Source organism: Priapulus caudatus, unplaced genomic scaffold (assembly GCF_000485595.1).
Source record: "Priapulus caudatus unplaced genomic scaffold, Priapulus_caudatus-5.0.1 Scaffold1942, whole genome shotgun sequence".
NCBI classification, from domain to species: domain Eukaryota; kingdom Metazoa; phylum Priapulida; class Priapulimorpha; order Priapulimorphida; family Priapulidae; genus Priapulus; species Priapulus caudatus.
Window position 1 is genome coordinate 30,407 of NW_014579003.1, and position 14,245 is coordinate 44,651.

Consider the following 14,245-nt stretch of genomic DNA (forward strand, 5'->3'; position numbering starts at 1 on the left):
CGTGCTGTGTGTGTGTGACCTTGTCGTGTGTGCTGTGTGTGTGTATGGTGTGTGTGCACCCGGTGTGTTCGTGTAGCGTGTGTGTGCCTGGTGTCGGCGCTGTGTGTGTGTGTGTTGTTGTGTGTGTGCTGTGTGCTGTGTGTGTGTCTGCTGTGTGTGGTGTGTGCTGTGTGTGTGTGTGTTGTTTCCTGTAACATGTGTGGCGTGTGAGCGCCCTGTGCATACGCTTTCTCTTACCTCTGCTCGTTCTTTCTCTCTCCCTCTCTCTCTCTCTCTCTCTCTCTCTCTCTCTCTCTCTCTCTCTTTCTGTCCCCTTAACCCCCCTTTCTCTTTATCGTCTTCTTCTTGCCTAACTTTATTCCATCTGCGTCTGTCTAGGGCACACTCAACCCGTATATATACTCGTCAGGAGGGCCTCCACGACGCGCACGCATCCAATAAGAACCACTTATATTGGCGCTCAGAGTACCCCCTGCCCACTCCCGCAGCCTAGCCAGGCAGCAGCAGTGCAAACAGCGCAGCAGCAGCAAGCAGCAGCAGAAAGCAGAAGCAAAGTAGTAGTCAGTAGTTAGCAGCAGCCGCAGCAGCAGCAGCACAGCAGCAGCAGCAGCAGCACCGCCGCAGCAGGCGCAGCAGCAGCCGCATGCTGTTGCCCCGGAAGCCATACCATCATTAAACATGTGAATCCTTGAAAGCCAAGCTGCCGACGCGTAGACAAAGTCGGAGGATGCTTAACGCAGTAGGATATTAGGTTATCCCGAAAGAAAGAAGAGAGGAGGATGAGATAGGAAGGAGGAGAGCGGTGAGGAGGCAGAGGAGGGGAGCAGGAGGAGAGAGGCAGGAGAGAGGAGGAAGGCAGGCACGAAAAGGAGGAGAAAGAAGGAAGGCAGGGGAGAGGAGAGAGAGAGGAAAGGAGAGGAAGGGAGCAGGGAGGAGAGGAGGAGTACGCGGCGCCGCAACCCCTTCACATATAGTGTATTATATATATATACAATATATACATGTAGGCACCCATGTATGCCACTATACATCCGATTATATAATATTATATATAATAATATATAAATATATATATATTATATAAGTTAGATAAGATAGATAGATAGAAGATATAGTAAAGATGAATTGTACACGCAAACTCACTATTTGCGCCTATAAGTTTCGCGAAGTAGAAAATGTAGTGAGCATGGTGGATGTAATGCAATGCCGATGCCTGCATTCGCCATTTTTCCTCTCTTTGCCTGTTATATATAGTGACATAGTTACATCATCACCGCATGCTAGCACGCGCCGTCTGCTTTCCCTGGACTCTCTCAACCTCTCACACTCACTTTCACTCTCGCGCGCGTTATCTCTCTCTCTTCTCTCTCTCTCTTCGCTCGCTTCTCTCTCGCTCTCTCTCTCTCCTGTCTCTCGCTGTCTCGCTCGCCCTCTCTCTCTCTCGCTCCGCCCTCTCTCTCTCTCGCTCGCCCCTCTCTCTCTCGCTCTCTCTCGCGCTCTATTGCACGCTCTCTCTCTTTCTATTGCCCTCTCTCTCTCCGCTCCGTTGCTCTCTCTATCTCCGTGCGTGCGTGCATGCGCGGCGCTGCGGGTGCGTGCATCTTTGCTCGCCGCGTACCTGACGCCGCCACGCAATATGTGCACGTTTGTAATGTGAATCTAAAACACGCTGTGCGCGTATTATTCTACGCCACCGCTGTGGATAATATCATTAATTACGCATTATCAACGCTAGGACATTATAGCCTGCCGAGATTGAATATATGAGAACTATCGTATCATTTTGCCATTTCCTGATTCGATTTACGAACTTATTAATTATAATATCCGCGGCAGTAGCAAAAACACACATACACACACACACACACACACACACACACGACACACAACCCACACACACACACACACACACACACACCTCCCATCGGCTGTATTGGGACGTCTGCCCCACGCGCGCTCGCGTCGATATACATGTAACTACCGATTCATCTTTCCTCTGCCTTCCCCTCCCCCTCCCGGGGCGTTAATTATGCATTGGCCCTCCCCCGCGGCCTGCCAGGCACGCCAGAGATGAAAAGCGATGGATAACGGCAATTCAGCCAATTAATCAACACGATACTACCCGCGAGTAGAATTTATCCCCCTCGTCGCTACAGCGTGCCCCTTGCCGGCACGCCAAGCCTCAACCGCGCCACCGAAAATTCACCCCTGACGCGATTTTCGTAATATCGACGCAGAGCCGCATTCTTTGTTGTTCTTTCTTTTTTGTAAAAAAACCAGTACAAAGCCCTGCAGAAGTCTTTTATACGCATGGCGCGACAAATATTACGGAATCTTCCTTCCCTTCTTAAGCGCGAGTAATCTTTATTTATTATTACGCACAGATGATCGGGCTCAAGAAAACCGAAAAAACCCCCCACTCGCGCCGTGCAAACAAACCAACTATATGATCGCTTCGTCCATTTCTTTCGTCGCTTTTTCGATCGTCATCATCTCATCGCGTAGTCGCTCAGCGACAATGACGACGCCGCGGGCCGTGCGTGGCGGCATCTTTATGAGATGCTCGCGTACAAGCGACATGCACTATGACGTGGGAAGCCCCCGCGACTTCATGATTGGCCTTCATCTTCTTAGCCCAGTGTTGGTATACGCTGTTGCACTTAATATGGGCGAACTCCGCACGCGCTGCTGCATGCTAATGCGTGTAATTAAGGAGAGGAGTCGACGTAGCAAGAGAAAGCGCTTGCTCTGATTGATGAAGTTCCAGCACACGCTCTCTCTGTGCTGCTGTCTTCTGTCTTTCTCTCTCGTCTTCTTTCTCGCTGCTCTCTCTCTAGCGCGCTCTCTCTGTTCTTTCTTTCTCTATCTAATCTATCTCTTCCCCCTCCCATCTCTCTCTCTCTTCGTTCTCGCTCTCTCGCTATCTAAGATATTCCTTCCCTCCCCCTATTCTCGCTCTCGCGCTCTCGCCTCTCAGTCTGTCTATCTATCTATTCTATGATATCTATCTGTCTATCTATCATATCTAGCTATCTATCTGATCTAGCTATCTATCTATCTATCCTATCTATCTATCTATCTATCTATCTAATCTATCTATCTATCTATCTAATCTATCTATCTATCTATCTATCGATCTATCTATCTATCTATCTATCTTATCTGATCTATCTATCTATCTAATCTATCTATCTATCTATCTAGCTATCTATCTATCTATCTATCTAGCTATCTATCTATCTATCATCTATCTATCTATCTAATCTATCTATCTATCTATCTACCTATCTATCGTAGTCTATCTATCTGATCTAATCTAACTATCAATATATCTATCTATCTAATCATATTTATTTATCTATCTATCTATCTATCTATCTATCTATCTATCTATCATATCTTATCTATTCTCTAGTCTATCTATCTATCTATCTATCTATCATATCTAATCTATCTATCTATCTATTCTATCTATCTATCTATCTATCTAATCTATTTATCTTATTTATCTATCGATCTCGCTCTCTCTCTCTCTCTCTCTCTCCTCTCTCATCTCTCTCTCTCTCTCCTGTCTGTCTCTCGTCTGTCTGTTATCTCTCTTCTCTATCTATCGATCTGATCTATCTAGCTCCGCTGTTCTCGGCTCTCTTAATTGTATGATTAACCTGTCTGTTGCAGCGTGCGCGGGATCAAGGAATATAATCACAACACATTACTTTCACACAGCTCGCAGATATCCCCAGAGAGAAGGAGAGAGGGGAAAGGTGGGAGGGTGGAGAGGGGAGAGGGGGAGAGGGGAGAGGGGGAGAGGGGAGAGGCGGAGAGGGGAAGAGGAAAGAGAGGGCGAGAGCGGGAGAGGGAACGCAGGGGGAGAGTGGGAAGGAGAGGAGAGAAGGGGAGAGGGGGAAAGTAGGATGAGAAGGCAGAGCGAAGAGGCGAGAGAGAGAGAGAAGGGCGAGAAAGGAGGAGTGGGAGAGGGAGAGAAGCGGGGAGGGGGAGAGAAGGAGAGGGCGAGCAGAGTGGGGAGAGGGGAGAGCGCGGAGAGGGGGGAAGCGCGGGGAGAAGGGGATAGTGGGATGCAGGGGGAGAGGGGGAGAAGGAAAGAGGTTTTGGGGCGAAAGTGGACAGGGGGAAAAGGAGGCAGAGGCGAGAAAGGCCCCCTAATGTAATGCACGCGCAGAAAACTCTGACTTCGCGACCGCGTTCGCCCCGACCTTGCATTCCTCACCGGCGCTAAACGCTAACGCCTTACTATAACTCCTAGCTGCCCGCGCACGTCCCTTCCTCCGTGCCGCCGCCCGGCAGGACCGTGCCGTCACGGAAGCCATCTAGACGAGCATGAGAGAAAAACGAGAGCCGCCGTCAACGTTTTCTAGGGAAGAAAACGCGCGTGAATGAGCTGTGACTGTTTTTTCGCAGTTTTTTTGTTTGCGAGCGACTCGATTTACCTGGCTGATTATGATTGTCATTGCTGCTCTCTCTCTCTCGCTCTCTCGCTCTCTCGCACTCTCTCTTTCTCTCTCTCTCTCTCTCTCTCTCTCTCGCTCTTTGTCTGTCTGTCTGTCTGTCTCTCTCTCTCTCCCTCTTTCTCTTTCTCTCTCTATCTATCTCTCTCACTTCTCGTGTCTCTCTCTTTCTCTCTTTTTCTCTCTCTCTCCATCTCTCTTTGCATCTATCTATCGCTCTCTCTCTTTCCTCTCTCTCTATCTCTCTCTCCTTCTTTCACACACACACACACACACACACACCACACCACACACACCACACAACACACACAACACACACACACACACACACACACACACGCGCGCGGCGCTGCGCACACCAGCACACACACACACACACACACACACACACACACACGCCTCCCCACACACACATATACACTGGCATTTCGCTCTATCGCGAAAAGACGCAATACGGGTCCTGCGGGAAATCACGGGGGTGGCGGAGAATAACTGCACCTCTGCTGGTGGTGTCGCAGGCTACCTTTCCGATATTACTGTAATCAGCGTCCACTTTTCCGCCAAGGTCTAAGCTATCATCGCTGGGACGAATCCATGCTGATTACTGAATCCATGAAATACCTACAACTAGGTACGCGTTAATGATGGCTTCCCGCGTAGCGAACACGTGACCGACTCGCGCCGACGACGTAACTTGACATCACGTGCAATGCATGCAATCATCATGTGTTTCTTCTTTCTCTCTCGCCACCTTTTCTTCCTCCCTATTTCTCACGCACTCCCCCCCCCCTCAGCACGCCATTTACAGTTCTAGTAGATTGTTAAGCTGATGAGGAAAGGCGTCTGTGGAAGCGTGTCAAGAAAGAGCGCGTAGAGAAAGAATTAACGTGTAGAGAAATAGCGTCGAGCAGGAGTGTAGAGAAGGAGTGTAGAGAAGGAGTGTAGAGAAGGAGTGTAGAGAAGGAGTGTAGAGAAGAAACGTAGAGAAGGAGTGTAGAGCAGGAGTGTAAAGAAGGAGTGATTAGAAGAAGCGAGGTGTAGAGCAGGAGTGTAGAGAAGGAGTGTAGAGAAGGAGTGTAGAGAAGGAGTGTGGATAAGCGTGTTTGTGTTCCCCCTGGCGAAGAATTAAACCCCGCGCATGCGCAGATCACTGCGATGGCCGGTGCGCGTGTATGGTTGACTGGCATGCACGCACGCACGCACGCACGCACACACACACGCACGCACGCGCGCGCGCACGCGATGGACGCTCGCCTATTACCCGCGTGATGAAAATATTACTTGCGGACTATATATCGATATTTTGCTCCGGGCAAACTAGAGCTATTACGGCATAACAATTATGCTATATATATATATATATACATGTACGCGCCATTACGCGTGTCGTGTAAAATGCGTGTGGGAAGTCACGCAAACGTAAACGCGCTGAGAAACAAGCAAAGCTTGCATGGCTCTATAGCTAGCTGTGTAGCGCTGCTAACTTCATAGCTCAGTGACTAGGCATCGAGTGATATGTTTGGCGAACCTATATGCACACAAGGATTGTGGCAGTGGATCTGTGTCCTGTAGAGACGGTCCATGCCCTCTGCGCTACACATGCGGGGGCGGTGGTATTGGATGGGTTAGCTGGGCAGAAGGCTGTGCGATCATAAGTGAAATACAGCGTACTGTTAGAAGATCCGGTGCAGTAACTCACGGGCTCGCAGGCCTTCAATGTCTGTCACGGAGGCCGGATGAGGCGTGCTGCTTACGGTGTACATAGTATGATCGGGTGTACTAAACAATGGTAACCCAGACCTCTGCCGCCAAACCGAGAAGCTGTCCGCTCTACCTAATCTACTATCAAGAATAAATCGGCTTTTCTGCTAAACAGGCGTTCAGTCTCTTTTGGCTCACACACCTCACCTCTTTCTTACGCGCGTGCAGGCGGAAAGCGTACTAAACTTACGCCGCTTCGTCGGGGCGACACTATCTCTTGCGATTTAAGCGATCTATTCTACTCGAAAATAAAACTTATATAGTCAAACACACAGATTTTCGCATAACCAGAAAAATATCTGAAAATAAATCGTTGATGGTTTTTGGGAAGTTTTTTTAGAGGGGGAGCGGGGGATAGCATCGGGAAATTGTTTTTTCTGGAGCGCGCTATCCCTGCCTGTGCATGCACGTTGGGATACTCTAACACGAATCTATTAAGATGGGAGGTTGCGAGATTTTTTTCGCCTGAGAGCACTCTCTGAGCAATTGCATATCCCCGATGATCAGAAAAATCCATGCATATTTATTTATATCTGATCGAGTCGCGAAGCTGAGTTACCGCCGATTTGTTCTTATGTCGATGATGCCTCTGCGTGCGGCGTGCGCCACCGGTTGTTGCCCCTTTGTTTATAGAATCGGTACCCTCTCCGGCCAATCCACAGGTAAACTGCGCAGGGTCCGCGACGCAGCAGCGGGGGGCAGCCAGGGTGGGCGCATGCGTGTGTGTGTGTGTGTGTGTGGTGTGTGTGTGTGTGTGTGAGCCGCGCGCGCAGCCCAATGGCCGTAGAGGCAGGGGCAGGCCAGGGGCAGTTGCCCACCCCTAGAGATTTTGCAGGAGTATGCTCTTTAATCGGGACAAATTACTGTACACTTATTAAGGATATGAATAGAATGTGACAAAAAGGTTATCTTAAATCCATCCCAAAGGAAATATTCCACTTTAAATTAAAGAAATGTATAGATGGGCTCCGAAACGTTGTGTCGCCGTTGTGTGGACAGGGGCATGTGTGAGTACCTTTGCCCCCCTAACAGAATTTCCTCCGCGACGCCTGGTTGCCCCCCCTAGAGATGTTCAGAGTATGCTTTTAAATTGTGGGTCGACGATGTGATAGTTCGGTACACTTTTAGCAAATAAATAGAGAATTGAACAACGATGGGTTTCTTAATCATCAAGAAAATTTACTTAAATATAAGAAATGTGAAAATTGCAACTTTAGGCACAGGGGCATGCGGGATACACTTTTGCCCCCTCAGAAAATTTCTCGAGTACGGCTCCTGTCGTAGTGCGTGTGTGTGGGGACAACACTCCCCCTCTAATATTTGGTCGTCGATAATTTTCTTCCAATAGTTTTCCTCCGTGTGTGAGTTATCCTTTGCCTGTTGTTTGTGCCGGCGTAGCGAGACGGCTAAATGTTGTTGTTGTGGTAGTACCTATACCATCAGTCTCACGATGGCCCACATAGATGGTGGTGCCATGTGTGATAGTGTTGTGTTTGTGTGTGTAAATTTGGAAAGTAACAGGATACTGGCCACAAAGTGTGGCGCGGCGTGTAGCACTGGTGTGTGTTGGGTGTGTGTCGGTGTGGGCCGTGGGGGTCAAGGGGTCCAGGACAAGACCTGCATAAACGAAGAAACGGAATCTTGGTGAGGTGTGTTTATTTCGAAAATAGAATTTTGTTGGGTGGTGGTGAGGTGACTTGGTAAGTTGGGGTTGGTGTGAGTCGCAGTGTCGTGTGATCTGGTACGGGTGTGTGTGTGTGTGTGTGTGGATATAAACGAGTAATGTTTTAAGTGTCTGAATCGGAACATTTGTGGATGTGTGTGAGTGTTTTGAGTTGAATTTGGGGTTTGGTGAAAAATGGTATGAGGTAAAGTAATGGTAGATTGTGAAGTGGAATTGGAGTGAGGTTTTGGTGGGCGAAGAGTCGGGCACCGAATGGGGTGTGTGTGTATGTTATGTTTTACACAAGCTGATATACACACAGGACGAAGTTATAATGGCAGCCATATTGTCATCGTTAATACTCTATTCGTTCCACACGGATAATTTATTCGCAACAACTGCGTGCATTTTACAAAACCTTCTAGCTAAAAAAAAAGCTTTCGCTAGCAAAATATTTAATGGCAGTTTCAAAAGTTTCATACAGATATTCAAGCGTAACTAGTTTTACCAACAATGCCCGACGGAACACGTAACCACAATCGCCATTTGCCCTCGTTACATCAACTTGCAACAACAAAAGCAAAACCTGTCTATCGAAAATGCATAATTTTTTTATCTTAACTACACGTTGTTTTTTCCCGACAACGGCCGTCTGGTAAAATGGGCGCAATTTATGCAATATGTGAGTATTGCGTTTAGAGGCTTTTAGGTAGGCGTTTCATAAAGCTAACGTATAATAACCTCATTTCATATGCATGGAAGACGCTCATGTATGAAGTTGGATAGAGATGACATCACAGTGATTTCTCTCTCTCTCTCTCTCTCTCTCTCTCTCTCTCTCTCTCTCTTCTCTCTCAATCTCTCTGCTCTCTGCAAGTCGGTCAATCTTCTCCCTCGCGGTTTCTTGCTTTCTCTCGCGCGCTTCCTTTCTCTCTCTCCGCTCTCTGCTTCGTCTGTCGGCTCTCGTCTCTCGCGCTCTTAGGCATCATATCGCTCAAGCTAACCTCTCTCTACCCTCTCTTCCCCTTCTCTTCTATCCCTCTCCTAGCTCGTCTCTTCTCTTTCTCTCTCGTTGTGGCTCTCGCTCTCTTTTCCATCCGTCTCTTTTGCGGGTCGTCCTCTATGCGTGATCTGCTTTGCTGTCTGCGTCTCGTCTGTGCTCTGAGGGCTACTTGCGGTCTCCACGTCTCTCTCCATCCCTCTATCTCACTCTCTCTCTCTCTCTCTCTCTTCGTCTTTCTCTCTCTCTCCCTCTCTCGCTCTATCGCTCTCCCTCTCTACCTCTCTCCCTGTACCTGGCCAATTGCGTTTGTTTTCCTCTCAATGATGCATGTACAGAATCTGACAATCCGATCTATAACAAAACAATCTTTTTCCCTCAAAATGCTTTTGCCCTCGTGAAATGCCAATGAAAAAGAAGGTGATTATTTTTTTAAGATGTTGTTACTAGGGCCTCAACTTGCAACAACAAAAGCAAAACCTGTCTATCGAAACCCATCCCCCATCAAAATTTTTCTCGGGTATCTGGGCAATAATCCTACACGTTGCTTTTTTTCCGACAACGGCGGCCTCCCTCACCTCTCCTCCCTTCCCCTCTCTCCTCCCCTCCCTTTTCGCTCCACTCCCCTCCCTCACCTCTCCTCCCTTCCCCTCTCTCCTCCCCTCCCCCTCCGCTCCACTCCCCTCCCTTCTCCTCCGCCTCCTTCACTTACCTTTCGCTTGGAGCGCTCCAGCCGCTGGTCCCTCGAGTCCTCCGCTTCTCCCGGCGGTCGCTTTCCCCACAGGTGATAGCAGATGACCGAGTAGGTCACGCTGAGCGCTAGCAACGGCGCGAGGTACTGCAGCGTCATTAGCGACCAGCTGTAGGCGTTCTGCGCCTTTGGCGGCAACCAATCTTCCTCGCAGTGGTCGCCTCGCGCGCCGTCGCGTCGCACGTACGTTACCACCGTCGAGGTGACGGCTATCGGCACGGGCACGGCCAGCGAGACCAACCAGACGATGCCGATGATGGCTTTCGCTTGACCGCCGGTCAGGCGCGGCCGGAGCGGGTACACGATCGCGTGGAAGCGGTCCAGGCTGATGGCCACCATCGTGTAAGCGCTGAGGAAGACGGAGACGGCTTGTACGTAGCCGACCACCGGGCAAAGCGCGTCGCCGAACGGCCAGTAGTCCAGCAGCTGATTAGCGACGAAGTCGAAAGGGATGCAGAGCAACGCCATGAGGATGTCGCCGACGGCGAGGTTGACAATGAAGTAGTTGGTCGTCGTGCGCATGCGCTGGTAGCCGATCACGATATAGCAGACGATGGCATTCCCTCCGCTAGCGAGCACGCAGATGGCTGTGTACATCAACACCATGACGGCTTGCATCGCCGGCGGGATCGCTTGGTCGTCGTCGGCGAACGGGTAGGGGGCGCTGCTGACGTTCGTCGCCGTCGCGTTCGCCGGGAACGCCGCCGTTGTCGCCATATTGGTTGTTTTTGGTTGTCGATGGTCGGAGGGTTGGAGTGTGGGCGTGCTAGACCTGCGGGTGAAAATAGATGAGGGATGTTAAAGAAGATATATAGGAGAAGCGATATAGATTAGAGAAATAGCGAGAGAATACAGCGTTGCTGCTGCTGGTGGTGAAATCAGAAGTGAAAACATATACATAGAAACACTCGCACGCGCACACATACGCGCACACGCGCGCACACATACGCGCACACGCGCGCACACACACACACACACACACACACACACACACACACACACACACACACACATACATACGCACACAACACACACAGACACACACACACACGCACTCACGCACGCACACACACACATGAGGGGGCGCGCACGCGTTTAGTTTACATATTTTATTACGTTATTTCATTTGTTCATTAATGTATTTATGTTCGTGGCGACCGTGAGCAATTTGCTCATTTCAAGCAAACCTAGGAACGACAGTAAATCAAATCAAGTTGTACGGGGCGCCATGCAAGACAGGGCTCAATTTTGTCTAACAAAACTCAATTCTGTCTCACAAAAGCTCAATTTTGTAAACACATAACTCAAATTCTCGTCAATCCTGTACCACAAAAACTCAATTTGTAAACACAAAACTCAATCTGTCAATCCGGCTTCCACCAAAACTCAATTTGTGAACACAAAACTTTCAATTCTGTCAATCCTGCTTCCACAAAACTCAAATTCATGTCGAAACCGCGTTCCACAGAACCAATTTGTAAACACAAAACTTCCAATTCTGTCGAACCGGTTCACAACAACTCGCTTTGTTGCCCAAATATGGCCACACGCATGTAAGAAGGGCTACCGATTGCCGTTTCTTCACAATGGTAGCCTTCTTACATCGTGTGCCATTATTTCGGCAACAATAATCGAGTTTTGTGAGAACCGGTTCGACAGAATTGACCCTGTCCTGCATTGGCGCCCCGATATGCCCCGTCAGTCCACAAAACTCAATTTTGATGAACACAAAACTCAATTCTGTCGAATCCTGTACCCACAAACTCAATTTTGTAAACACAAAACTCAATTCTGCTCGAACCGGTTCCACAATAACTCGATTTTGTTGCCCAAGTATGCGCCAACATGTAACAAGGGCTAACACTTGGTTTCTTCTGACTTAATGGTATGCCCTGTCTTTACATGCGTTGTGCCATATTGGGCAACAAAATCGAGTTTTTGTGGAACCGGTTCGGACAGAATTGAGCCCTGTCCTGCATGCGCGCCCCGTACGCAATGCCAGGACAGGGCACTCAATTCGATTTTGTTGCCCAAATATGCACACGCATGTAAGAGGTACATTAGTCAGAAGAAACCAATGTAGGCCGTGTGGCTTACATGCGGTGTATATTTGGGCCAACAAATCGAGTTTGTGGAACCGGTTTCGACAGAATGAGTTTTGTGTTTACAAAATTGAGTTTGGTGGAACCGGTTCGACAGAATTGAGTTTTTGTGTTTACTAAATGGAGGTTTTGTGAACGGTTCCACAGCAATTGAGTTTTGCTGTTTTACAAAATGAGTTCTTGTGGAACCGGTTCGCACAGAATGAGTTTTGTGTGTTACAAAATGAGTTTTGTGAACCGGTTTGATTAGAATGAGCTTTTTGTGTTCACAAAAATTGAGTTTTGTGCGCGACAGGATTGACAGAAAATGAGTTTTGTGTTGCACAAAACTCATTTTTGTCAAGTTTATAGGCATACAAAAATGCCTGGTCCTGCCATGCGCGCCCCGTACAGTTGCACGCTAGCTCATTCCGTTGCCTTAATTATGGCATCCACATGACATGGCGAAATTTCGCTTTTATACATTTATAAATTCAACTTAACTAAAAGCAATATATATTATATATATAGACGAGAGAGAGAGAGGCAGAAATAGAGAGAGAGACGACTGGCAGGCGGCCAGGTACGGTAGTAGCGGGACAGAGAGAGAGCGGAAGGCGGAGAGAGAGAGAGAGAGAGACGGAGAAGGGTGAGAGACGAGACGACACAGCCGAGACGAGAAGATGAGAGAGAGGGAGAGAGAGAGCGCTCGCGAAAGAGAGAGCGCTCGCGAGAGAGAGAGCAAGAGAGAGTGGGAGAAGGGATAAAGAGAGAGAGAGAGAGAGAGGGAAGTAGACGAGAGAGAGTGAGAGAGAAGTAGACGAGACAGACAGCCTAATATATTGCAAAAACGTAAAAGCGCAACTAAATCTTATGTCGTTATCATTGCAATAGCGCATACGTCAGCTAATGTTCACTAACTAGTCACATTGCTCGCCTTCGTCTGAAAAAAAATTTGCAAAATTGAAAGATTCCACGACATGACAGCACGCACGCCATCGTTTTCGTGAAAATTCGCTCGCTATTAATTCTCAGACGAGATTGCCACATGCTTGCTTTTTCGAATGGCCCTCGCGTGCACTGACGCATAATCTCGTTGCTATGAGAACGCGTAATGGACGTCGCTAACATCAAACACATTAGTCTAATCTCTCTCTCCCTCTCTCTCTCTCTCTCTCTCTCTCTCTCTCTCTCTTCGCTCTCTCTCTCTCTCTCTCTCTCTCTCTCGCTCTCTCTCTCTCTCTCTCTCTCTCTCTCTCTTTCTCTCTCTCCTTCTGCCTCTCTGTAATTATCGGTATTGATATTAGAAGATAACGTGTCTGTCGGTGGTATTAGAATATAGGCAAAGCTCACGGTCAAGATTGATTAAGAAGTATTCCGTATGTAATTAGTATACAGGCTTTTAGCAACGGGCTGCCTCTGTTAGTGCAGTGTATATCTAACGCACTTGTAGAACGAATGGACGCATATTAGTATACGCACTTAAATAAACAAGCAATAAATAATAAATAAATAAAAAAACACCAAATAAACAAGCAAATAAATATTAAATTATCAAATAAACAAGCAAATAAATAAATAAGCAGACATGTAAACAGAAAGAATACAAACAAAACAAACAAATAAACAAACAAACAAATCCGACTACCGTATGATCTTTCAGTGCTGGATGCGATACTATATACTGTAGTGCGTGCGTGCAGGATGTCGGTGCCGCGGCCGTGCCTTGCATCTNGAGAGAGAGAGAGAGAGACAGAGAGAGCGCGCTCTAGAGAGATATGGATGGGTCTCGCGACAGTAAACGCTAGAATAACGAGATGCCGTCCGCGACAATCACCACCTCCGCCGTCGCCGCCGACGCCCTGACCTAGATGTCAGCAGAGGGAGCTGCCTGCGTGATTTATCTGCCGACGCGCAAGTATTAAGTCGACGACATGGCCGACCGACCAACTGCTCGATTGCCGACACCGGGGCAATGTGTGGCCGAGAAATGTGGTTTACGTGCGTGCATGCGCTAATGATAGAGATAGGGAGAGATGCTGATGATGGCGACGTTGACGATGACGACACTGCCGATGGCGACGTTGACGATGGCGCTAATTCGCCGCTCTTACCCGGTGTCTAGTTGCTTCGGCCCTACGCAGACGCTCGCTTTCCTATTAGAACTCGCCTGCTGTTATTAACGAACTGGAGAGAGGCCGTAACATATGTAAATTACCCCAGTATTATTAGAAACGAGAGCAGATTAGAATTGAGTTGCGAGGGACGAAATGCGAGAGCACGCGGGTCTGGCGTGTGCGTGTGCGTGTGCGTGCGTAGCCGGTAACAACACGTAAAGTAGTGTGCGGTACGGCGAGGCACATACGCGGTATTTATTGGTTAGATGTTCACACGCGAGGTTATAGTTCTCTCTCTCTCTCTCTCTCTCTTCTTTCGTCGCGCGCGCTTTCTCCCGCTCTCTCTCTCTCGCGCGCTCTCTCTCTCTATCTGTCTCTCTCTCTCTTGCATGCGCGCGCTCTCTCT

At 48.5% G+C, this 14,245-nt stretch overlaps 1 protein-coding gene across 1 annotated transcript in view; it reads right to left on the reverse strand.

Moving 5' to 3' along the window:
* Nucleotides 1-10,358, reverse strand: part of LOC106817949 (neuropeptide Y receptor-like) — a 26,492-nt gene extending 16,134 nt beyond the window's left edge. Inside the window, exon 1 of the mRNA XM_014822654.1 lies at nucleotides 9,603-10,358. Coding sequence (XP_014678140.1) covers nucleotides 9,603-10,358 — 756 coding nt within the window. The remainder of the gene's footprint in view (nucleotides 1-9,602) is intronic.
* Between the last annotated feature and the right edge of the window lie 3,887 nt (nucleotides 10,359-14,245).